General features: G+C 46.4%; 1 protein-coding gene across 3 annotated transcripts; it reads right to left on the bottom strand.

Moving 5' to 3' along the window:
* Positions 1 to 141: 141 nt before the first annotated feature.
* Positions 142 to 23,200, bottom strand: LOC130386399 (neuronal migration protein doublecortin-like). 3 transcript variants are annotated; one of them, XM_056595306.1, is made up of 7 exons: positions 23,076 to 23,200; positions 19,997 to 20,427; positions 17,807 to 18,141; positions 9,381 to 9,483; positions 6,289 to 6,378; positions 3,334 to 3,410; positions 142 to 2,979 (listed from the first exon to the last, which is right to left on the bottom strand). In XM_056595306.1, exons 2-7 carry the CDS (start codon positions 20,370 to 20,372, stop codon positions 2,923 to 2,925), a joined length of 1,038 nt encoding a protein of 345 aa, XP_056451281.1. In that variant the 5' UTR covers positions 20,373 to 20,427; positions 23,076 to 23,200; the 3' UTR covers positions 142 to 2,922. The 3 variants fall into 3 exon arrangements, with proteins under 3 accessions (XP_056451281.1, XP_056451282.1, XP_056451280.1); XM_056595307.1 differs by lacking the exon at positions 23,076 to 23,200 and adding an exon at positions 22,901 to 23,003; XM_056595305.1 differs by lacking the exon at positions 23,076 to 23,200 and adding an exon at positions 22,964 to 23,064 and having other exon boundaries at positions 143 to 2,979.
* Positions 23,201 to 26,360: the final 3,160 nt, after the last annotated feature.

Raw genomic sequence — 26,360 nt, 5'->3', positions numbered from 1 at the left:
AATTTTGGTGTTATAACAGTTATAACAGATCGTTATAACAGGGCTAAAGTGTGACTCACTCCAGTGTCTTACAAGGATCTTTTGCATTTGACTAGGAGGAATAGCAAAGATGTCTAGTTCCCATGGCGATGAGAATATTCCTGCGGAGAACCTTGTAGTTCAGATTCTGTTTATAGAAACAGAAACTGTAATAGCCACCTTAACTATCATTCAGGTACATACATATTGAGTAAACATAAACAACAATGGCCCCCTACAGGATATTGTTGTTTAGGCCTATTATGTAGGCCTAAAGATACCTACTGATAATATATTTACACTGTAAAAGTAATAGATTGAACAGGCCAATTGCTAATAAATCAGAGCCGTTCCTGACAGAAACACAAACGATTCAGGGGGTTGTAATACAACTGTTTTAATTGTAAAAGGATACCAGGTTAATACATTGGATGAAGCACTGAAACAAGCCACTGGGACATCGCAAATACCACGAAAAGACGCTCAGTCATTCATTCAATGGGAAGCAAACAGAGAGAAAGTGTCCTGTATTTACTCTACACAGCGTAGTCAGATATTGTCCAAGCTCTCCTCATTCAAAAGAAAATACACTTCAAAAAATGTTTTACAAACAGGTTGTTAACAAAAGGACTGCCTTGGTTAGATTCCATTTCATTTTTTTATCAAAAGACAATAATCTTTAGGAAAAAAGGCACCACTGTAGGTGTTGAACTTTTCGGCAGATTTACACCAAACAACCAGACATTTATCGGTAATGTTTCAATATGCTGTAAAAGTGTACAAAATTGGGGATCACCAGACGAGATAGCAAAGAGCTTGTGAGTTTGAACAAAAGTTATATTTTCCTTCCTCAGGAAAACAAACTTTTTTTTTTTTTACAAAAATGTTGATTGCCAGTGTACAAGCGGTTGGCGGTTCCCATGGTGACCCTTGCCAGTACAAGCTGTTGGCTGTTTCCATGGTAACCGTGTATCTGCATGGCAGTGCGGAGGGTTCATCAGTCAGTTTGGTTGGGTTTTGGTCAAACGTAGTTAGTGAATTTTACCTTTCAGTTTATTCAGAGCGAAGAGTGTGTCATTGCTAAGGTGAGAAATGTATTGAAATGACTAAACTGGACCTTTTAGTCTTCTACTGAAGTATCAGATATTAAACATTTTACATAAAACATCACCCCTTTTTCCGCTCCCCAACTATTCAATATCTTATCCCCCCTAATGCATAGACGCAACCATAAAATATCCTACACGTGCAATTGTCATATCTTTACAGTTAGGGTGAAACATATCGTCATGACGTTTTTAAGATCCATCTACATCTGTAAAAGAGCTTGTGTCTCTGTGCTTTCCTCTCCATCCAGTTGTCAAATCAAAGCCCTGATCAACCCGTGAGGACGCACCCGTAGCCCAGGACACACAGTGCAAACCGCGGACAGAAGCTGCCAAAGTACCAGAGGCCGATAGGAAAGGAAAGTGGTACCGGTACCATCGGGCCCTCATTGATAACCATAGTTTGGTCTGACCAGGATAGAAACTTTTGACGTGATTTTACAACCCAAACTTTGATCCCATAACAACCTCTTATATATCAATGTTTTTTTTCCTATTAAGAGAGTTGTAATAATTATGCGTTATTTGAAGCCATGCAAATGTTGAGAATCCCTCAACCGCTATAAGATGAGTATCTGCGAGTATCTGACGTCGATGAGCGTTTAAATTAGTCATGCATTAGGTAGGGGGGGTACAGCAGACAGTAATGCTACATACAGGTCCCATCTTATATTTCTCATTTTCAGTATACTTTGGCTTTGACTCTTTCAATCACTGAATCTGAACTTTCCCCCTCCCCCATCATGATATTTTTACCAGAACATAAGCCAGGGGGAAAAATGGTATGATTTTACTGTAAGCATATGAGGAGACAGTGATTATATTACAGGGCCAAAGACTTTCTCTTAAAAAGAAAGAACATTCTAGAAGGGACGTTTTGGGCACACTTGGATATAACTTCCAGGGTTAACTTTCAAAATAAAAAAGCTTTTCAAATAGTTCATAAGCGAAAATGTACGGGTAACATGTACTGTGTGTGCGCGTGTGTGTGTGTTTGTTTGTCTGTGTGTGTTTCATGTGAGATATGCAGAGTATAAATAAGGATATCGAGAGTCATTATCAAGAATTCACATATGGGGGGGGGGGGGAGGGTAATGCATTGGGTGGTGAATGGTGGCAGGTTCTCTCTGATCGTACCCGGCGAGGGGAGCACTAAAGAGGCGGATTAACTGACGTTATGGAAGCACATTTAGGGACACAAAGCGAGCACGTTATGAAAGCTATACACACTATTTACAGCCAGTGAGAATATCGCTCTCTCTTCAAAAAGTACCGTTACTTTCTCGCGGAGAGACGGGAGGACGCAGAGAAAAAGGGATGAAATACCAGCGATACAAAAACCCCAATCAAAGCTCCAGAATTACACCTCTAGAAAAAGTTCCTTCTTGCTGCCCGGTATCATGTTTGATCCGTAAGCTAAACAAAACAAAAGAAGTCCACTCGATAACAAAACATTCAGTTAAAAGTGAATCAGGTTTCTACGTGTTATTGAATTGTGAAAACTACCATTCTACACCAACAAAATACCGTTGCACGTTATTGAAATGTATAAGAAACAACTCCTACAGCACAGCTGTATGTACAGGTTCTTGTGACTGAAAAAAAAAACGGGTACAAAAAGAAAGAAGTTAAACCAAAGAGTCCATTTGTGTGCATTCTCAAGCAGCAAATGGCAGCGCAACCCTGGTTGTTGTTTTTGTTGTTGTTGTTCTAATGCCAAAACAGGAGCAATAGGAGCGATGGGCTGGCCTGTTGGGAGCGCAATGGAGGAGGAAAGTGGCCTCTGGGGCCCAGAGTCCTACATAGACTCTCCCATGGAGTCCTCGTCCTCCTGGGACAGGGGCAGGTACAGGTCCTGAGAGAAAGAGAGACAAGTTCACCCACATCCCATTCAGACGCCCAACAGCAATCAGCCACAATGGGCCCATGCATGGATTGTTAAATGGGAACCATCACGTTTTGTTACAAGAAATGATAGCATGTTATGAACAGCATGTGCAACATCATATCTGCGTTCTCCATTGGTCAGAAAATAAATCCATGGTGCTACTTCTCTTGTTTGATGGAAACAGAGTTCATTGTGCCGACACTGATTTGTTCACAACGTGTGTATGAAGCGGTTCTCTCCTATAGATAGGTTTGCCTTTATAAAGGCATGCCGTTTACAAGGTTGGAGAGGAGAATGTCCAGAGGGCGGGGCAGGACGTACCTTCTGCTTGCGTCCGAGTCCCGGACTAGTGGGGGAGGAGGTGGGGGAGTTCTGGCTGTTGGAGCCGGTCCCATTAACTACTCCATCGCACAGCAGAGAGAGAGAGAGAGAGAGAGAGAGAGAAAATTAGACACAGCCAGACCGACAAGAGGATAACAGATAAACAAGTGTGAATAAGGCGCAGTTAGGAGAAGTCTAAAGTGCTCCTCTGGCACAGAGTGCAATACCCCCCTCACTCTCTCGTCCCACTTGGCAGTCGAGGAACCAAGACTCCTGTTTCCCTCCTCTCTCTCTCGCTCCACCTAAACTACATTTTATCCCACTTCTGAGCGCCCGCCAGGTTGCTAGGACTTCTCTCCTGTGTGGCACATTGTGTTGGACTCCAAGAGTGCGTTGGTGTGGTGCATTATGTGCTACATGCTTTAAAAGGCCCTTTTTGTGTGTGCGTAACAGATTAAAAGATTTCTTTAAGCCAGATGGCCGCTGTTAACTTTGTGCCAGGGTGTGGGGGGGACACGGTGTGGCTAAGGCTTTGATTGTTAGCCAGGCGCTAACAGGTTCGTCTTAGCACTCAGGCCAACAGACAGTGACACACATAGAGTAATGCTGTTAGTCAGGGTGTTCAATACAATAGATTGCTCCAATTTCTAAATCGAAACCAATGTTTTTCAAATGTTAACTGCTTAAATCACATACTTGGTTCTTTCAAAGGCAAACTGAGGGATCACCCACATTTCTCACATTTTTTATGTCTTGTTTTTGTATACTCACTCCTATACTCACGTTTAACTTTCATAGTAAATGAATGGACCAAAAACCATTTAATTCTACAGACGGGAACATTCCAGCTGAAATGTTCCTGTCTAATGGCCTTTAAATACTCTGAAGACACCAGGCACCAAGGTGCTTAGTTAATCCCCTGCTCTATAAAAGCCAAGCACTGAAGGAAATAAAGCAGGATCCTGGCAGAGACCTCATACACTCTATTGTCAGCAGGCCAGCATCCAAACTATTTCTTTGATACAGGTGGGAATCTAGTGTCTTCAGCAGACATATGACCAGCCACCCCCCTCCTCTAGGAGTAATGGCTGCACCTCCTGTATTCATGATCCATTTTATTGATTTATCTCATGAAAAAAAAAAAAAAGATATTAAATCTTTGAGTTAATCCAATCCAGATCCGATTCAACCATTTTAAAACAGTTAAATCTTTTAAAGGGGGGCCAAAGGATAATCAAAACATGCAATGAAGTAGATGGGTTTTATTAACAAGAACAAAGTAACATTAGAAATTAAAAACAAACAAACATATGTTTAGATGCAAACATAACAGATCTTCAGCGTTGGATTATATTGAAAAAGAAAGAAGAATGAAATGCATTACAAACACACAAAACAAAGCAATAAAGTTATAAAAACAGATTCCACTCTTCATCAGCACTCTGCTGCATTCAGAGGGGGGTTATAGAGGGGGTGGTGGAGGAACACAGGGGTGTTAAGAGAGACTCCAAACCAAAACAGAACCTGATCTGTTTGGACTAGGGGTCCTCATCTCTCTCGCCCCTCCAGCTGCACCAGCCCTAGCAGTGTAATGCTTCAGTTAATGTTTAACACATTACACCCCATCCACTAGACCCCCCCCCCATCCCCCCCCACCCCACCCCCACTCCTCCATCTGCTGCCTTTAGACCTGGTTACCCTCTCCCAATCGCAACTATTCATGGACATTCACAAGAATTGAGAGTGAGAGAGTGAGAGAGCGTGTCTGAGTGAGAGTGCGAGAGAGAGGGCAGGCAGAGGGACAAAGGAAGAGGACAAAACAGAAGAGTCTGACCCGTGTGTCTGGTTAAAGAGACGCATCAGGACAGAAGGGAGAAAGACGGAGAGAGAGGAGAGAGAGACCTGGCCAGAGCCATCAGGGCAGACTGATGAGCAGTGCTCTTCTGTGTTTACACTCTGTCCTACTTGTTTAAAATACAAAGAACACAAGACGCGAGTTGACCAGACAAAATGGCTGACAAGCTCCAAAGAAGACTCGCATTAACTGGTAAATAGCATCCTCACTCCTCAAAATCCTGATTGTAGCAACCATCTGCTAGGTGAAATCCATGTTTTGTTCCGTTTTGTATTAAAATAGATTATTGTGTAAGGAATCTCCTGGAGATTGACACATCACTTTGTGCGTTTGCTAAATTCATCCTGCCATTTGTGATAAACACAGCACTGTTGGAGGGCAGCTGCTATGCTAGCCTGAACAACTGCCACATCTAAGCACATTAAATGTCCTTCCCCATTGTCTTCCATCACTTTGAATGACCCTAATAACACAAACCGGTTGATTCTGGTAGTTTTCTTAATCAATTACTTATTCATTAATGAATTAGTTTCCCAATTAATTTCACAAACTCCTATTCAACTCACGACCAAAAGATGAGCTATCGTACCTACATTCTGACTAATAACCTACAATCTGTAATAAAAAAGAAAGAATCATCTTTATTTGTACAAATGCAACAATTAAAATGGAACAGAACGATGCTGTGATTTCATGTGTCGAGTCGTTTTGGGATATGAGGGGAAAACAAATCGAACTAATTCCAACCGATACATGTAGGCCTCCTGTACTCCTGAGGTCGTTACATGCATGTAATGCACCATGGTTATCCATGTGTATTCGTCGTCCAGGAGCAGTGTCAGCCGGAATTAGTTCTCCCTCAGCCCACACACAACACGGCTAACATGCTAACGCTAGCGTCACACCAAGAACCCACACACCCACCCACACCCACACCCACACACACACACACACCTTTGTAAGCACATACTCCCCCGGCAGTTGATCTTTTGTCTAAAACATTAACATTGGATTTATTCTTAAATATTAGATTTATTATTCAACAGTATCGATCTATATTAAATCAAAACCGGGGGCGGGGCTGATAAATATGTTCTCACTGGATTCGGTGGTGGACCCGGAGCGCCGGATGGGACCAGGACTCTTGATGAGCCCCTTCGGAGGCTTGGGGGTCTTCATCACGCGGCATTCTGGAGAGAGACACACACACAGACAGAGAATGGTTATAAACCCGTTGAGTTCCCCATGCCATGCAGCCCATGATGTCATTTGGCTTCAATCCAAAGAACCAATTTCGAAGCGGTGCAAGATGACGAATTGATGAGTCGTAAAGTTTTGTCTCTGGCAAGGAAACGCAATACATTTGCTAATGATGCAAAGTAAGCACAATTTAATTGACATCCTGTATAGTGTATTGTGAACTATAATCCCTAGCAAGCCTAATCGAAAGCCGCACATTCATAAACGCTGATTAATATGCAAATTATTTGACTAATTAATGATTACAGAACAGAAAGATGTGAAGGAGGCAGGCAACATTGTTTCAAAAGGGAACACAGTTTCATTCATCAGTGATTTGCATCATTCGCTGGGATTTCCTCCATCTTTAAACTGCCATAATGCAAGACTGAATACCTAGTTAACTTCTGTTTGGACTGTTAAATGTAGAAATTATTTGGGTTTTGCTCATCCAATGAGATGCAGTATTCCCCAGCATGAACAAGAACTATAGTACTGATGGCTTAGGATAATCAGGTTGGCTCCAACGAATGTATGAATAGAAACACATTTTTGAAATCTTAAGACTACACAAACTAACTCATAGATATGCATGTAACGATTATATGTCCTGATATGGGAGTATGCACGCAGTATGTATGCGTTTTTTTTTCTTAATAGGGGTCCCATATTTTCCTAACATTTTTCCAATCATTGTTTCCTGGCGGATTATGCTTGAACATAATCAGCAACTTGTTTACTTTAACCTTTCCGTTCATATCAGCTATTGTTTGCTGCAAATAGAAATGTTTGCAGTCATTGTCTTTTATTCTGGGTCAGTTATAATCAGGACAGCCATGCCCCAGACACAATGATAGGTCTCTCTCTCTCCCCCACGCCCCCCCTCACTGCCTCTCGCTTTCTCTCTCCCCCTCCCTCCCTCCCTCTCTCTCTCCCCCCCTCCCTGCCTCTCGCTTTCTATCTCCCCCCCCCCTCCCTCCCTCCCTCCCTCACTGCGTCTTTCCTCCTCTCGCGCCCTAACCTTCACACACTAGTGGATGCTGACAGTTACTGTGCGTGTATGCGCCTGTGTGGGTTGTGGTGCGTGTGTGTGCCACCAGGCTTTTAAATAGACCCCAGGCTGACAGACTGTCTCATCTGCTCAATACTCAGTAACACCACCGCCACCACTCTGAAGGACTCTCCTTGGACCGCAAACACGGCTGCATAGACACCGGCAGACCCTCTCCATTTTGAGTGTCTCAAACTGCCTACCTTTCTGTGACCCACTCCCCAGTCCACCCACCTCCCCAGTCCACCCACCCCCAGCGGTCTTAGAGCTCGCTTGTTTGGGCCACTTGGCCACTGCTGACCTCGGCCCCCTTGTCAGCCAAACCGACCAATCACAGCCCGGCTTCAGTAGGGGTCACGAGGGTTTCATGGAAGAGACGCATCGTTATAAAAGCACGCTACTGGCGACTCGATCAAAGAGACCCAGTTACAAAGGCTGGGGAAAAGGACGAGGGCCGACAGGAACCCCCCCCGCCCCTCGGAGAAGTAGGGGTGACATGACATGCATGATAAATGAGGCCTATATTTTGAAACGCGTTCGGTTTCAAAGCAATTCCTCTCCAAGTCTAGAGACGGAGAGCAGGGCAACAAAACAACAGGAAACAGAAGTTGAGCTGTGGAATAATGCATGGTTTAAAAGAAAAAGAAGAGTCAGGTTAGCTAGGCTAGTCCCCCCCAGCCCAAAGATTGGGAGCTTAGTTGAAGGAAGGCGCCCTCGAGCAAGACGCCCAATCCGTACCGGCTCCTTAATGACGCTGCATTTTAAAAAGGAATGCTCTGCGAGCAGCGCCGGATAAACGCGGCTCCGCAACGACTTAATATCCTGAATAGCGTATTAATATCCGTTGTATGCTAGCGCCGCGGGATTTGCCGTGTTTACCCACTTCTGGCGTCACGGCGACCCGTGCCTATCAGGAGGAGGATTAATGGCAGCGCTCTACCGCTGGCTGCTGCTGCCGGCAGATAACGCCGGGCTCCTTTCTGCTCTTCCTCCCACTCCTCCTCTCCCTCGCGCCGTCACATACATATTTTCTCTCCTGGACATAAATACCCTTCCTGCCAGGAATGTTTCTCATTTGATGTCTTCCAGATATTTGCAGGCGTAGGAGAGACCAAAAGAGAGCTTATACTCAAATAAATCCTGTGAGGTGCTGTTGTGAGCTTGGAAAACACAGCCATTTTACAGAAAGTGAGAGGTTACAAAAAAAAAAATTCAGATCGGGCTGTAGCAAAATGGCGATTGGCGACGGCTCACTTGGCCCAAACTGTATAGATATATGCTACACATAGCGTTGAAAAATCAGCCGATGCACAGATAGGTTCATCCAAATGCACGCTGTAACATGCACCGTAACATTTCTGTGTATCCATTATGCGGTCCAGTAAAAGCGTAATCAATTGTATTAGTATTGCCCTTTATCACACAACTTTCTGGCACGCAAGCCTTTGGAAAGGCAAGGAAAAGATCCGCTAGAAGCAAGAGGGAAGAAGCCTTGACACGGGACACAGGAGGGATCCCTCCTCCCAAGGACGGCTGGGAGTGCAACTGTAACATAATGATTCACTTCTAAAGCTCGAATTCTTCTTCTGCTCAGAACAGCAGCTGCGGATATTCTACAGGTCTCCACATCGGCACTTGGTTGAGGTGGCATCTGCGTTTGGCTACAACGGTGACGTATAGACCACCACTATTTGACGCAGAAGTATTAATTAGGCTTTAGGTTTGTATGAGATATGAGGTCAGCCTACATGTGGGCATCTTTGAGTAAGCGAACCCTAAACCTCTAACCCCTTTCATTCATCGCTAGTCCGTTTGGATAGAACGGATTCCATTAAAGGACTTTGCAGTAAATCAACAGATGTCAGAAATACAAGTTCAGTGTTCTAGAGGGCGCAGGCTTACCGTTCTGGTCCAGAGCAAAGTCGTCCTGAGCGTAGCGAAACTTCTCCGGTCCACAGGCGATGAAGACGTCGTCCTCACCGAAGAAGTCCTGGAGGCGGGTCACCTGAGGGGTCATACGGAACACAGGTCAAACCGTGGATCCCTCATGAGCCTCTCAAGGAGCCCACAACATCACAGGGTATTTCCTTTAATTTGAATGATAGAAATCTAGACATCTCTGAAAATTATCTAGAAAATTAGACATCTCTGAAACCAGAAACTTATCATTTCATCAAAATAATGTGGAACTGTAAAGGATGATTACGCTTGTACAAGGTACTTGTGTTTGGGTACAGACTCTGGCACGTAGTAAAAGCCTGCTTGGCTTTCACACAGATAAAACACTGTTTGCTGTTAATAACCCCAGGAAATAGTTTGGGCATCCTGATGTAGCTAACAGTGTAGCAGCCATCACACATCCTGAATTAGCGTAACAGCCGTGGTACATCCTGCATGAGAGCTTGGACATCCTGATGTAGCCAATAGCATAGCGGCTGTAATGCATGCTCATTTAGCGGAACATGTACACTCTAATCTTGTCCGGCATGCCGGCCCTCGAGAGCATCTTAACACAGGTAAACAGTGTTGCCTTTCTCCCTGTGACCTCGGGTTAAAGCCCAGCTAGCAGGAAGTAGGTCAACTCTGTGTGACACCTCGCGTGTCTCAACATTGCTTTTGCGCACACCAAATCCTCACACAACCAACCCACCTCATTACAGAAACCCCCTCCGCAAAAACACAATGACGAGTACGCACAAAGACAGTATATTGTTACACCCTTCACAGTTAGGCCCAAGTGATCCTCCCATCTCTCTGGCTCTCTCTCCGGGGCCTGCCCCCTCGCCACAGCAGCTGTTCCCACAATATGGCCTCTTTAGTGGACAGATGTCCCTAGCCACACCTTCCCCTCAGCACTCCAATGGTCTGGCCCTGTTGCCAAGCTTAAACAGGCCGATTACACCCCTTTAAAAACAAAGAGATTCACCCTGTTGGCTGTTCTTTTATTCGGAGACCGTCATTCCAGTTTTTAAACCAGCAATTGTAGTAGTACTTCCTGTTGGCATAGTTCCACTTCCTGTTGGAATACCCGAGCCCAGATACGTTATTTATAACTGATCTACACTTGGCCCGTGTCTCCCCCAATTCCTGCTTCCTCCAATGTCTTCTTCAATATTGCTGGGACGGTCATAAAGATCTACTGAGTCATAAGTGTACCAGCACAACTGTTAGAGGAGGACCGCAGGGGGGCATAGCCTTCACCCTGCTAGGGTTAGGGGTTCGAGTCCCACTGGGGCCGTCCTTACTAACAATGTACGCACTCACGGTATTATAAGCCACTTTGAATTAGTGCCATGGTCCTATACATTAGAGACCAGTTGGCTGGTCGAGGAGGAGGACCCAGAACCCCTGACAAGCAGCTTCCTCTTGTGACACACATCCAAACTATGAGCCGCCGATCATTCTGGAGCGCCCCCACCCCGGCAGCTGCCCTGGGGGGGTTCTGGACGGACGTCTGGACGGGCTAAAAGTGCGCTGGTGACTGGCTGGCGAGGCATTCAACAGCTGTACTCCCCTACCCGCACCCTCCCCGTGCCCAGAGCTCTCTGCTGCCCCACGAGGCCAGGGGAGTGGAGGCCAGAGACCGGGACGAACCCTTCACACTGTTGACATGTCCTGTTTCAGGCAGAGACACACAGCCACCGCTGTCAGTCTGACGATCAAAAGTGTCAAAATAAATTAATGTCAATGAATACACTATACGGGTGATTAAAGGGTGTCCCCCTTTCGGCAAAAATGTTGCTAACCAATAGTTTAAGGACACCCTTTAAGCACCCCAAGGGACCTTGACGTTGACCCCCCCTAAAGCTAATATTTTTGCCAACAGCAGCTTGCCTGGGTGTCCTTGTAAAATGTCTAGCCGTTTGTCCTTGGTCTAAACACAATGTATCCCAGCAGCACACTGGGTAGCTTCACACAAGCCACCTTCTTTGGAAAACGCCCAAGTCGTGCTGACATGCTGTGACCTTGATCACCTCCCTGTCGGTTTAGTGGGGGTCAAATGTGAAAGGTTGCCATTTCTCCCATCATTCTTATAACAAGCTGGTTGCCCAAAGGGATGCAGCAGCCAGTGTGCGAAGAAGATTCAGAACAACATCCTCTCCTCTCTCACTCAGTCTCAGAGGGTCAGTCCATCATGTTCACCAGACCCCCTGGAATGGATCCAATAGAGGCAAAAATATTAAACTCCCACACCCCAAAGGGACGTTTATCTTTTAGGCGCCTGGATGTCTCGCGGGTAGGTCTGTAACGAGCGCTTTTATCTCCACACTCGTGATTAAACCACCAGTGTCCACATCACAACGCTTCCTCCATCGTTTTCCCTCTTCTTTCATGTCTCCTTCACTTAGGATCACTCCCCCCCCCCCCCCCCCCCCCCCCTCCTCTTATTTCTTCCTGAGCGCGTGTGCGTTCCAGTCCCACCCCCACCCCCACTCCCACTCCCACTCCCACTCCCACTCCCCACCAAGCCCATCCCTAATCTCTGCCTCGCCAGCTGTCAGGACCACATGACCCCCAGCCACACCACCACCACCACCACCACCACCACTAGCACCACTAGCCGGGCAGTGACCCAAACCTTAGACCCGACCAACCAGCTGAATTATTCACAAAGTTCCCCCTCCCCGTCCCCTCCTGGCTTACCAGTCTCAAGACCCACTCACTGGTAGGCAATAGGCATCATTAGACGATTAGCAGTGGAATGGAGAGAACACACACACACACACACACATTTTATAATGACTTTACGGCATTAAAAGGGGTGTCAGACCTCATATAGCTTTTACACACACTATTCTGAGCCGACATTTACTTGGCAACACGCGTGCTTTTAATGATGCAGTGGGCTGGATGATGAAGTGTCGCTCGCAAAAAAGGAAAGACGGTATAATAAAGTAGCATGTCATGAGTCGAGGCAGAAGGGAGGGATGCCTTGTTGGGTCTGAAATACAAACCTCCGTGTAAAATATTAAAACCCTTCTGAAAATGAGCTGCTGAGCTGTGAATACAACTCTGCTTCCCTCCCTCCCTCCCTCCCTGTAGCCTCCCTCCCGACACCTCACCACCCCAGTCATGTTGCATTTATTTAGCTGACGCTCCCCCAGAGCGACTTACAGTGAGTGCATTCAACAATGAAGATACAGCCAAAAAAGTGCAAGAATCATTCAAGGACATCGAAAATTCACAAAATAAGCAAAGCAAGGGCTTATGCCAGCCCAACCAAGTGCTAGTTTCCTCATGTAATTGCATTCTTCCAGCCATTTGATTCATGCTATCCACTCTCCAAGCACAGCAAGAGAGAAAATGGCGGGTTTTTTCGTGGGAGCCACAACCTCTTTAATTCTCCTTTGTCCCTGAGCAAACTCCCAATCCATCTTTCTCGACTCTGAGCACACAGCCAGGATCGATAACCTCCACACAAAAAAACCCCACAGTAATAGGCTTCCTAGAACGCGAACATCCCCCCCCCCCCCCCCCCATTTTTCTGTAGGTGGTTAAAGTTCGATCACATGTATTTGATGGGTCTCATCCTCACTTCTAAGTCGTTGGTAAACACATCTACTTAATGCCTAAATATGTAATCCGACGTTAAACAGTAAAGTGAAAATATCCCCAGATATCTCACCAACCATCAGGTCAGTATGGCGTTGCCTCCTTTACTGCGGGAGGCCCACTCGAAATCACTCTGTTTTAAAACACGAGTTGACCTACGACCCCTCGCTGTACAAACGTGACCCCTGCTCCCCGTTGCCGCACCCAGAGGATCACCGCGGCGATGGCGTGTGTGTTTACGCACAGGGACCACACCAGCTAGACACACTAATATCTGCACCGTCATGGAGACCAGCTGGTGCCTGGCCAGCCCCACCCCCACGTCAGACACACACACACACACACACACACACACACACACACACACGCACGCCTGTCCGCATGAATCATGTTGACACGTTGTCTGGTGGGTGTGTGATGGTTTGAATTTAGAAGAGTTGCAAATTCAAACCATTTCAAGATTCCCCTATATGTCAATGTGTGTCCTTGCGCGGGTGCATGTGGTCCGTGCATGTGGGAAAAAATGCACATGCTTGAAGGCTGCTGATGAGGGAGCAGCCAGGTAAAGAGCACACTCAGCGTTTCCCAGTCTTTGTCACAGACTGAATTCATCATGGCTCCGCTTATTGCCATGACGACCGCCTCCACTGCAAGGGAGAGATGAAGAAGGCGTTGCACCTCCCACCCTCCCCTATCCACCACCACCACCACCACCCCCAATCTCCAGATTACATTGGTACATGAAGAAGCCCCCGGACCAGCGTTTCCCTGTTCTACTCACTGAATGGCAGTCTATTGAACAGTCACTCCCATTAGAAACCTTTTGTTCTCGTCATTGCGATGACCTTGCCTGAGGCAGGTAGAGAATGAGAGAACACAGTCTTTATTTGCCACGCTGCTTTTTACTTTGGTCGACAACAGCGTATCCGTTTAGGAAACAATTAACACAGAAATACTGCCCATAATTCGACACCATGTCGGTGTACAAGGCGTGAGAGGGTATTTAGCCCGAAACTCTGCTCCAATCATACATCATCCAACACTGTGCGATTTCTGCACAAAATGAGAGGGACAATGAATTTGCATTCAATTAGTCGAAGGACCTGGCATTTGACTTACGAGTGCAAAGAAAAGGGTGTCCAGAAGCCAATAGACACATACACAAACACACACACTGCTGACATTGTGGAGCCCCATTTTGAGCCAGCGAGGGGAATTTATTTGAGAGAATAATTATTCCTCATCAGCAGACGTTCAAATGATCCTAATTTGCCAGGAGAGGAGGGAAAGGCCTGGTGGATCGCTCCGCCCTCTCCAAACACAGGGTTGTAAAGGGAAAAAAGGGCGTTAGATGTTCCTAGCTAACAAAAGGAGAGGGAGGGTCCTCCGCAGACGGCACAGCCAGTTTGAACAGTGCTGAAGCTAGTGGGTTAAATGTTCCTGGAAACACGCTAGAGGAAAGCAGCCATTTTACGCTTGCAGAGACAACCTTCGAGTAGCCCAACATCGATCAGTACCTGGACAAACTGAACATCTTCTAGCTTTCCACACACACACACACACACACAGAGACGCACCCACACCCACAGAGGCACATGTGTAGACAGATACAATTGATTTGCAGACGATCACAGGGACTAAAGTACAGGATGTGGTGACTGACAGACCAGTCCACGCCAGCTGGGCTCTCTTTGTGCCTGGGATGTGGTAACCTAGCAACCAGCCCGAGCAGCCATCGCTATGAAATGGGGAAGGAGGAGGAGGAGAACCGGTGCAGAGTCAGGGAGGGGCGGGGGCCACTGCATCAATATTACCTCCACCACAGAGCAGCTGCAGTCTGCAGCCCCCCTGCACGCCCCAACACACACACACATAACTAAAGACACTGCCACACAGGCTAGTTAAGATACAACTGGATCTAGTGGAGCTACAACCAAATCTGAATCCAGCGGAAACAAAACTAAATCTGGGTGAAACGATGAATGTCACATGATACACAATCTAAAAAGGACAAAAAAGCCACCCATCCCAAACAAATAATTGGAAAACTAAATTAAAGGGTTATTTAAAAACACAACATTCCAGTAAAATTCCAGTAACTGCAGCACAGCTCGGCGGGCCAGTGACAAGCCATATATACAAGAGGGGATAACAGCGGGGGAGCCATATCACAGTCAACCAATCACACCCACAAAGGATACTCACCTGACCATGAAGTCATACAATGGGTTCAGCCATCCATCACATTATAACTCACTTCTAAATTATCTTCGAATCCACAAACACAATCAGTTATAACTGATGAGTTGCATAAGGAAGCACATCTTCCACTTCAAACACTGCGTGAACTATGACCGGAGGAAGTGTAACAGGCTTGTGTGAACACCGTGTACGACTGCCAAACCGTCTGTCATGATTCAGGAAGCCGGGGAGAATTAGCGATCATTTAGCCACATCAGAGGAGACGAGGCGGGGAAACAGATGCAGAACTCCCGCGCCCACATGTTTGCTCTGCTGCGATGCCTTCCTGCATTCCCATTGGTTCCTCCCTACGCTCCACTGTTGCATACCACCACTCATGGTCACAGAGCTGCTCAAACCACCACCGATATAAAGAGCACAAGTGAATAAAAGACATTCTAGACCTCAAATCTTTGTCTCTTTGGTTGAAAGGCATCCCAGGGAAAGGCATCACTTTGTGATATGCTTCATAATAGGTTCAAATCATTAAGAAAAAACATTAAACTAAGGAAAGCAAAGTTATTCTGTCTGAAGACACGCCTTCAGAGCCATCAAAAAAATAGGTCCTTCAAGATACCACTGGGAAACCGAAGCCACGATTCCACATTTATAGTCCCCCCTCTTTGGAGAAGGCTGTTCTACATAATCATTCAATCATTCCTAATTATAAGGCTCTTCATGCATCTGTTAACCCCCCCCCCCCCCTCCTGGACAGCCTTCCAGGTGGAAGCCCTGGTCCTCTCCCAGAAGACCACTCTGTACAGACACCTTCATGAATAAAACATGCTGTCCTTTAGTGTCGCCCTTTTAACTGGACGGCAAAAAGAAAAAACCCATGCCGTTCCCCTGGGGGACGGTCTTCTTGGGTACAGTGCAAAGCCTGGAGCCGGCCCTTATACAAACTACTTTGTTGTCGGTTACCCCCTGCTTGGCGGCTTCTGCCGATCCATCTGACCCCTGTGTGAGTGTTTTCCCAGTCCGACACCGATAGCCCTCTCTGGAGTAGAGGCTGTTATTCCGGCTGTATCCAATGTTCTTCCAGGTGAAACCTAAACCAACATGTTTTAAACAGTCTTGGTTGGTCAATAAACCTTTTTGTAAACTGGATTTACAATTCTGGGACAGGACGTTTTAAAATGCAGCACGTTCCATTTTTATGACGAGTTGCCCGTCTAGTGAAAGAGACCGCTGGAGGGAATGTCTGCCTGTCGAGCCCCTGCTGGGTGCTCCTATGGGGGTTGAGATGTCCTATATTTCACTGTGCGGTTAAACCGCCCGGACCTACCGCATGAAGGACTGGCCAAGGGTAACCGGGACGCTAGTTGGTTTGTGTTCAGGCCCACGCTGGAGGGAACGCAGCCTGCCCTACTTTAGAAACACATTAGCGCGGCGGAGATTGCAGTTAGTGTCTCCTTTGTCCAAGGCGACTTGGAGTGAATTGTGATGCATGTCATTAAGGTGGGGCAGGATACTCCTGTGGTTTGGGTATCTGGCTACCAGCCCAAAAAGATACTGGGTTAGATCCCTAGTGTCAAAGGTGTGCATGCAGGCATCCTTGAGCAAGATACCCGCCCCTCTTCATGCTGATAAATAACACGTTAACGGAATTCAGAATGAAAGTGTTTGATAAATTACTAAAATACGACTACTATTTGAACCATCAACTCGACAGATATTTCAGAAGTTCACAGGAGGAACGCTTTGATTCATGACTCCCTTTGATGTTGAATGGTGGCCAGAAGGGAGATGCGGTTGACCATGGTCTACCGTCAGTACAGCTTGACCTGCGTGCCAGCTGAAATGCACATCAATGGGTGAAGAGTAATAGCCTGACAGGACAACAGAAACCCACACGGTCCTGGGAAACGGCACAGGATAGTGTGCATCTCACACTCAATGAGTTCTTTTATGAGCTTTGTGACAAGTGACCAACTCTGATGAACACTGACGGACCAGGATCCCATGGATCAAACACGAGCCATGGGGCTCAACACAATGGTGTGGGCACTGTTTTCAATGCCATAGAGGAGGTGAAGCGCAGTGGACTTTTTGAAAGGGTATAGAATAACAGTGTCACTATAGGCCTCAAACCTCATCACACTCAAAGGCTGACAGACAGCAGCAGAGTAAAGGCTGACAGACAGACAGCAGAGTAATAACGGGGAAGAAAGCAAAATAAATAAGTTGCATAAAAGACTGAGAATCCCTACAATGGAGTGCGCTGCCTCTTAACGGGCGTGGTTCACACACAGTTGGTCTGTGAGTCAGCAAGGTCATTTCACACAATCATAAATATTTGAAAACGCTTAGAAACTGGCATGGAAGACATCAAAGTACCCTGTGGCTTTTCCTCTTTACTCTCAAATGTCGGTCAGTTGTTAATCCCCCAGAAGACGTGAAGATCCCTACACCTGCATTCTCAGAACACAGGCCAAGCACCGAAAACCCACTACAACCGGCGCGGCAGTAGACCCTCACGCAGACATGGGCAGACGACCATCCCGAAAGCACCTTTACACCGTGTTGCCACCGACCTGCTTCCCGCCCAGCGTGTAGATCCTCTTGACGGCGCCGCTCTCCAGCTTGATGGCCTCCGTGATGTCGGTGAGCACCTGCTCGAAGGAGTGCGCCGTCTTCTTGTTCAGCAGCACGCGCACCGCCTTGCGCGGCTTCACACCGCTGCGCATCACCGTCACCAGCTTGGGCCGCACAAAGTCCTTGCCCTCGGGCCCGCCCAGCGTGGCCTTGGCCGCCAGCGAGATCTTCTGGCTGGCCGAGGCCTTGACGTTCACCGACCAGTTGGGGTTGACCGTCTTGGTGTAGTCCAGCGGCTTGTACAAGTTCTCCGAGGCGCACACGTAGCTCTCCCCTGGGGGCAGACACACAAAACAGAAAGAGAGCGGTGAGACGATGGATGGATGACCGGACGCCGGTGGCTTCTGTTGTGATGAAAGCGACCGGAGGCCCCGGCGGGAGAGCCGGTTTCTAAGATTTCATAACGCTGTGTAGAGTGACTTGGGGTTCTAGGGTATCGGCCGTCTCCAATGCCATGGGGAACTGTCTGGGATATACTTGAGGGTTGCTGGCAGAGGAAGAGACCCAAGATCAACAAGTCATATTCATTAAGTGGTTTGAGGGCCATTTCCTATATTGATTTCAATGATGTGTGGAACATTACAGATCGCTTTGAACTCTGGATTCATTCGCCCGTGTTGACAACCACTTCGATCTTATCAATGTTCCATACTGAGCCGTCTGATGTTGAGGTCGAAATGTAGGGCATTCAGTATTAGCAGATTTTCAACGAACCAGATGAACAGGTCTGATTCGGAACATAGTAGAAGCATATTTCTACATTATTTACATTGACCTTTGTAGCAACAGTATAAAGTGTTCTGTATTCCAAGAATACCATTTAAATTTAAACGTTGACAGGTTAGAAACCTCCAATGAACCGTCTTCTTGTCTAGACGGCCAATTTAATCCAGACATCGAAAAGGGATTTCTCTTAAGAGTATATTTATAAGTTGTGAAGGCCATTGGTTAAGACTGCAGGGATCAAGATAATCTTAAGTGGTATTGGATTCACTGATGGCGGGTCAAAGCCACCCCGAGTCGGAATGCCAAAGACTTTTGTCCAACCTTACCTTACTTACCCATTCCTTAAAACTGTATGTTGTACATCCCCAATCCAGCACTCAATACATTAGGTTGCACACATTCTGATTGAACTTGCCCAAAGAGGGAGGGAGGGAGGGAGGGAGGCACACACACACACACACACACACACACACACACACACACACACACACACACACACACACACACACACACACACACACACACACACACACACACACACACACACACACACACACACACACACACACACACACACACCACGGCCCCAATTAAAACAGACTAAATAAAATTATACGTTACAGCGGAAACAGGACTAAGTCATTGTATCCCCTCGGGTGAACAAGAGGCAGAGCCCTCCACATCTGCCACTCCATAAAGGATGATGGCTGAAACACTGTACAGAAATAAAGATAAGCAGAACTCTCTCTGTCTCTTTCTTTGTAAATCCAGTATACTAGCTATGCTGATTCACCTTCTCCTTCAGAAAACACTGAAATGAAGGTGGGCCTTTCTCTTGATGAAAAAGCCTACAAAGAAAAAGGCTGGACATGTGTTTCTTATCAACAATGACCTCATGGCTTGGATCGCAACCTAGCATTACTCGATATTTTAAAACTGCTGAATTGTAGGAATAGGCTCATGAATTGCAAAATCCTCTCCTTGGTTGCCATTCCGAAGCCTTCCATCAGATTAAAATTTCATAGGGATCGGGAAAGATCAGGAGTCTAGACCGCAAAGATAACTCCCAATCCCAATGAAATTCCTGGGTTTGAATCTCCCAACAGCCAGGAATGACTTCGACCTTTAACGTGTACTCCTGATGCAACACTTACCCTGGTGTTCAGAAAGGGTACTATAATGTCTGTCAAACCATCATCTGACAAACACAACTCCTCATGTTAAACCCCAACTTTATGAATAACGATACGGCTAATTCTACATACCACATCAGCCAAAATTAAGATTAATTCAAAACACTGGTAGAGAAGACAGCCATGGTCAAAAACCGCCAATATTAGCCACGGAAGCAAAAAACACAAAACGTTCCGCCAAACTTCGGGCCAACCAACCGACAAACGTACCTTCCTCGAGGTCGTCGATTGTGGCGATCTTGCGCATTCCGTCGATGCTGAAGATGAACCTGACCCCTTGCGGCAGGTTGGTGTGGTCGGAGAGCGAGCGTGTGAGGTCGGCCAGGAGGGCGTCGAAGGTGCGGAAGCGGTCCAGGGCCACGGGGTACACGATGCCCCGGAAGTAGCGGTCGCCGTTGCGGTAGAAGCGCACCTTCTTGGCCTTCCTCTCGTTGGACAGGGCCTGCAGCGTGCGTGTGCGGTACAGGCTGCAGTGGGCGCTGTTGGTGGGGCTGGGCAGGCCGTTGAGGCGGCCGCCACGCGGGGTACGCGACGCCTTGTCGCGCTCGTCAAAGTGTCCGAAGTCCAGCTCCTTGGTGATGCTCATTGTGAGGGGGGGGTTCTGGCAGAGGTGTGATGCTGGTGATTAGTTCCGGGGTTGCCTGCAAACCGAGGAAGGAGGATTACTTATCATGAGGGAAGTCGCCCGTTAAGGGTTCATCTATTATTTGGACCGTAAGAGAATTCAAGCACAATTGTTATACAGTTAAATCTCAAACAGCAAGTACATGGTAGGAGAGAGGATGCGGACCAGAAGACCAACACACTGAAGGTTTATCTGTAAATCTAGGACAATAAAAGTGGTGAGTCATCGCCAATCGATCGGATAAGATGCCCTATGTGATAGGTGGTACATTTAGACACAACCACTGATTTAGAGAGAGTAGACAGACACAGCAAGCAACATGGTTACCATTGACGATTGACGTTTCAAGCAGTTAATTGCTTTAGTCTATCCAATTATTGACCGCTTAGTGAAGACCACCTTTCAGCAAGCCGGCATTCACAGGTTGTCAAGTGAGGGGTTTTGAGTTTCAATACTATTTTGATATTTATTATGTGTATGCATCTGATAATGCACACATATATCAACAGATGGAATAGAAGACTAGAAGCTATATTTGGGTGTCAAAAGGCCAATAAGCCATGGGGTTCACACAGTATAAGCACACGCAAGCCGCCACCGCGCCATCCACTCTATACATAGCCTCTCAATGAGATTCCCAGTGGTGGGATCAGAGCATGTGATTGTATTATATAAAGCTCCCTCTGCTTGCATCACACACTGCCAACCGATAGACTATATCATCAAATGTAACAAGCTGAAGAAAGAACAACTTATCAGGAGAAGAAAACATAAATCCCCAATGGTGAAAATGTATCTGTGTGACATCTGAGCTTTTAGGTCAAGCAAACCTCTTAAGGTGATTGTCACCTGCAGAATGCCGATTATGATCTTGTTGCTTACCAATGGCTTGTAAAGGTACTAGTTTGACCCTCTGGGTTAGGTGCTTTAAGCTAATGATTTGAATTGATAACAGATTTGTGTTTGTTCAAAAGGCCAAATCGTACCAACTAGTGGTCAATGAACCGCAGATTAACCAAAGGCCACACTTTAGTTCTCAATGCAAGAGAAAATATACTGACACTGTTAACCTAAACAGTGACCCTCTCGCACCACATGGAAAAACAAGACGACACAAAACAAGCAGTGAGATCTAAACTCAAGAAGTGGCCTACTCCACTGACCCAAATATCCAATTATACTCTCGCCTTGTACTAAAATAAACAGACAACCATGTACAGCAATTTGGTTTTTAGTTAATCCAATAGGCCATACATTAAACAAGAAACACAGCCTTCTTGTATTGCATAAATGTTTACATTTAGGTGACAAGGTAATTTAATTTGAGAACAATTTAACTGTTTTTTAACTAACTGGCGAGAAGTTCTTGCATTGCATCTTGATAAAATTTGAATTATACCTAACCTCATGACCATTTAAACAAACGTATACAACTAAAAGCCAATCTTTATGAATAATTAAACCTATATGGAAAGCCACTCAAAACATCAAATAACACATTTAGCCTATGAAACAATCACCGATCAATACAAAAACAGACACACCTTCACAGCAACAACAGAAATACAACAATAGGCAAGAAAAACATTTTAGCTGTTACTTAAAAGAGGCCTCCCCTTGGGAGAATCATAAAATGGATGTTAGTGGGGCTTTATGACAGCAGAGGCCCCGAGGTAGGGCCTGCTGTGGCCTGGCAGTGCATCAGCTGACAAAGACAAGCGTTAAACCCCATCTGCTCCGCTAATGGGCAGTCCTGGAAGTGACCCTTTCCCACCGGAGCATCTACTAGGACGGCCCATTGTCTGAGAGTTGGTCCGTCAAAGTGACATCATCCACCGCTGACTCCAGCGGGAGCAGTACCGCTTTGTTCCACACAATGACAGTATACAGCGGGGCAGAGTTAATAGAGCCTAATATGGTCAGGGTAAGGAATTCGTACTCAGTATAAGCAAACAATACCCCTTTCAATGGGGAGTTGTGAAAATAATAGATTTTCATTGTTGATAAATCAATAGTTCATCTCTCCCAATATAAAATCTGAATGTTTTTATTTTTGATATTTTACCTAACGAATGAATGAATGAATGAATGAATGAATGAATGAATGCATGAATTAGCCCACACCTTAAACTGAGCGCATACATCCGAATAGAACAGTCCCCTGAGTAGCACATGAAGCTGGCATTGCAGTAACATTAAGGGCTTCATGGAGAACTGGGTTCTGCTTCTGACAGATCCGCCCACTGAACTCAACACTCCCAGGACCATTTTAACGCCCTCATTATGCTTATCCTATAATTCAACTTAAATCAGAAGCCGGTCCAAAATCATACGAACGCTTAAATGGGTACTTTCAAAAGAAAATAGAAAGTTTTAGTGCCGCATTTGTATTTTATCCATCCAAATACGACACGTCTTAAGCCGGTGGAGGATTTAATTCAATTTGAATGACTGGAGATGGGTGTGTGCGGGTCTAGCTGGCCACCTGCCTTCAAAGCCTATAGACCAGTCCCATGGAAGAAGAAGAAACGTTTAACACTCAAAAATTCTACCTTCACAGCGATGACACCTCTGAGACGGTCTGGCTTTTTACAAATTAACATGCACATGTGTTTTGCCCATGAACCAAACTACGCGTATTTCCATCAAAGTAATTGAACTCACCTGCGGTGCTGCTCGCGGAGTGGTGGTAATGGGTGTCGATGCAGCAAGGTAGCGGCACGCGGTCTCTGCCTTTGCCTTTGTCTGAGAGGAGTGCCGCTACCTCTTGGGCAGCGCTGCTGGGTCCTAAAGGCGTCGCATTCAACGATCCCTCCCCATCATGGCAAATAAGCCTAAGGACATGGTCAGGGGGGTGGAAGACGTGGTTTCACTTGAGGGTAAACGCAAATGTAAACCTTTCCTGGCTCCAAATGGCTATTATTTAATGGTTTATATAGTAACATTTGTGTGTTTGGATGGGTGGGAGGGTGTGTGTGTGAGGGAGGGATGGAGGGAGGGCGTGTGTGTGTGTGTGTGTGTGTGTGTGTGTGTGTGTGTGTGTGTGTGTGTGTGTGTGTGTGTGTGTGTGTGTGTGTGTGTGTGTGTGTGTGTGTGTGTGTGTGTGTGTGTGTGTGTGTGTGTGTGTTAGTCAACCCAAACGAGAGGGCAGTCTAAGCCTGCCTTTGAGACCAATACAGTTGATATGTTTGAATCTGGTTGCCGAGCAGAGATAAAAGTGCATATGTTAGGCTATTGTCGTCTTCAGGGGAACTGTTCTAATTATGTTAGTTCCGCTCAAATGATTTTCAATTGAATTTGTCTGCTGAATATGCACATTAAGTGCCGAAAAAGTACATTCTTCACAGAGCAACAAAAAATAAACTAATTTAATAATTAAGTCCGGGTCCTATTTGTAATTGATAATTTTGTCTAGACTTGAAAGTGACAGACCCACCTAGCATGGAAAGAGCTGAATGCAGTCTAGTTTATGTTTTTTAAAGATTTTTTTAAATTGTTTTATCAGGGAGAGAATTATGCTGAACAGATCATTCCCCACTTTATGTTGACGAATTAAAGGAGAAATGCATCTATCCTGTATCTAGGAGATACAGGATATGGACCTGTCAAAAAAACAGGTCAGAAAGGATATCCCGTTTCCCCAAAATAATCAGATGACATGAGTTCATAGCCAGGAGGAAGGGATCATGTTGTCCTACCTTTGTACTTTGCAACTGACTTTGTAACTGTACAACTTCTCCAAAGCTTGCACCCAGCGTGATATTATGGAGCTTGACTCCAAAAAATTGCCCTTGTTGGTTGCATGCATTGTATGATATATTATATGATATCTAACGCATTGTTAATATAATGTCTCTGATGTGCTTGTGTACTGGTAAATGTGTTCGATACAAGTGGAAGGGTCCTTATTTATATATCGAATCGCCTGATTTAACAAATATCCCCATGGTCTGGATTTGAGTTAGACACTTTTTTTCATTATGTTAAACAAATTCATCAACAACTTTCTGTTCCTTTATGATAATAATATGAATAAGACAATTCCAGTGCTTGCTCTGCGTGTTTCCGTTTATATATGAGTATGAATATGCTGACTTCCTAAACCCTGGGATTATCCCTTATCATTCTGGACCGCTCTCGCTCCCTCCATCCCTGCTCTCCCTCTCCGCCCGGGCGTGAAGTCCTCTCCTCAGTCCTCAGCTGTTCCTACGAGCGGGGGCCTGTCCTTAACATGTCATACATAACTCAGACCCAACAAAACACCACCCTAACCACCACCCTCAGCCAGTAACAACCCCACACCAAACCCAAATCCCATTAATCACCACCACCACCACAACCACCACCATAACCCCCCCACCACCACCATCACCACCACCACCCCCACCCCCACCACCACCACCCCCCACCACCACCACCATCACCACCACCCCCACCCCCACCTCAGCAGTAGCACCACCTTCTTTACCTCCGCCTTTTCTACCACCAACCCCTCCCTCAGCACCAACGCATCCACCACCGCAACAACATCATCCCCCACCCCCACCACCTCCACCACCATTAACCCCATCATCCCCCACCCCCACCACCATTAACCCCATCATCACCACCCCCACCACCTCCACCACCATTAACCCCATCAGCACCACCTCCACCACCATTAACCCCATCATCACCACCCCCACCACCTCCACCACCATTAACCCCATCATCACCACCCCTACCACCTCCACCACCATTAACCCCATCATCACCACCCCCACCACCTCCATCACCATTAACCCCATCAGCACCACCTCCACCACCATTAACCCCATCATCACCACCCCCACCACCTCCACCACCATTAACCCCATCATCACCACCCCCACCACCTCCACCACCATTAACCCCATCAGCACCACCTCCACCACCTCCACCACAATTAACCCCATCAGCACCACCTCCACCACCATTAACCCAATCATCACCAACCCCCACCAACTCCACCACCCATCAGCACCACCTCCACCACCATTAACCCCATCATCACCACCTCCACCACCTCCCCCACCATTAACCCCATCATCACCACCCCCACCACCTCCACCACCATTAACCCCATCAGCACCACCTCCACCACCATTAACCCAATAAACACCACCCCCACCACCATTAACCTTATCATCACCACCCTCACCACCTCCACCACCATTAACCCCATCAGCACCACCTCCACCACCATTAACCCCATCATCACCACCCCCACCACCTCCACCACTATTCCTCCCACCATCATCACATATACTGTATATTAAGGGACTTGTTTAATGTGCTTCTCCGGGTTGAAGGGTTAGAAGGCGCTGTCTGACTGTGAGGGATGTAACGGTGACAAATTGGGTGTGGATGAATAGACCTGATCTGACTGGAGTGGGTCAGGGGGGGGGGGGGGGGACAAAGAGAGACAGATTTGATTCCTGCTTCCTCAGCAGGGAGGCCGCTGTCCCACACGGTCCCCGTGCCAACCCCAGCCCACGCTGACATCATCTTAAGATCTGCTGCGTTGTGTTCGTCCAGCCGAGGAGGACAGCCCCCACTGATTATGTTCCCCTCCTCCTCACTGAGTGGGCTTTACCACACACGGATAAGCCTTTTTCTATGTTTATCCTTTCATGTAGCTTTTAATTCATGAATTGGTCGATCCAATAACCCAGTTAGTGGTTGAATACTAAAATGGGTAAATATTTATGGGACAAAAATCTGGTCTATCCTACGAAAATGTAATTATTCAAAATGTTGTGTTTTTTTTAATTAATTTTAAAAAGTACAGAGCCATTTATCATTAAGGAACCGGTTGGGCATCCTGCTCAAGGAAACATTATTAAGCACCCTACACACTGTAGTTTAACACCGTAAACACTTGACTATCCTGCCCTACATTTATCTGTTTAGGTTGATCTGCGACTGCAT

This window comes from Gadus chalcogrammus, chromosome 7 (genome assembly GCF_026213295.1).
Source record: "Gadus chalcogrammus isolate NIFS_2021 chromosome 7, NIFS_Gcha_1.0, whole genome shotgun sequence".
NCBI lineage: Eukaryota > Metazoa > Chordata > Actinopteri > Gadiformes > Gadidae > Gadus > Gadus chalcogrammus.
This window is presented reverse-complemented; position numbering and strand designations above follow the sequence as displayed.

What these genes read in the sequence shown, in the direction of transcription:
- LOC130386399 (XM_056595306.1), bottom strand. Translation starts at nt 20,372, where the DNA reads ATGAGCATCACCAAGGAGCTGGACTTCGGACACTTTGACGAGCGCGAC. An exon ending in ACACGCTGGGCGGGAAGCAG is followed by an intron (nt 9,484 to 17,806) that starts GTCGGTGGCAAC and finishes ATGACCCCTCAG; the next exon opens with GTGACCCGCCTCCAGGACTT. An exon ending in CTTTGCTCTGGACCAGAACG is followed by an intron (nt 6,379 to 9,380) that starts GTAAGCCTGCGC and finishes GTCTCTCTCCAG; the next exon opens with AATGCCGCGTGATGAAGACC.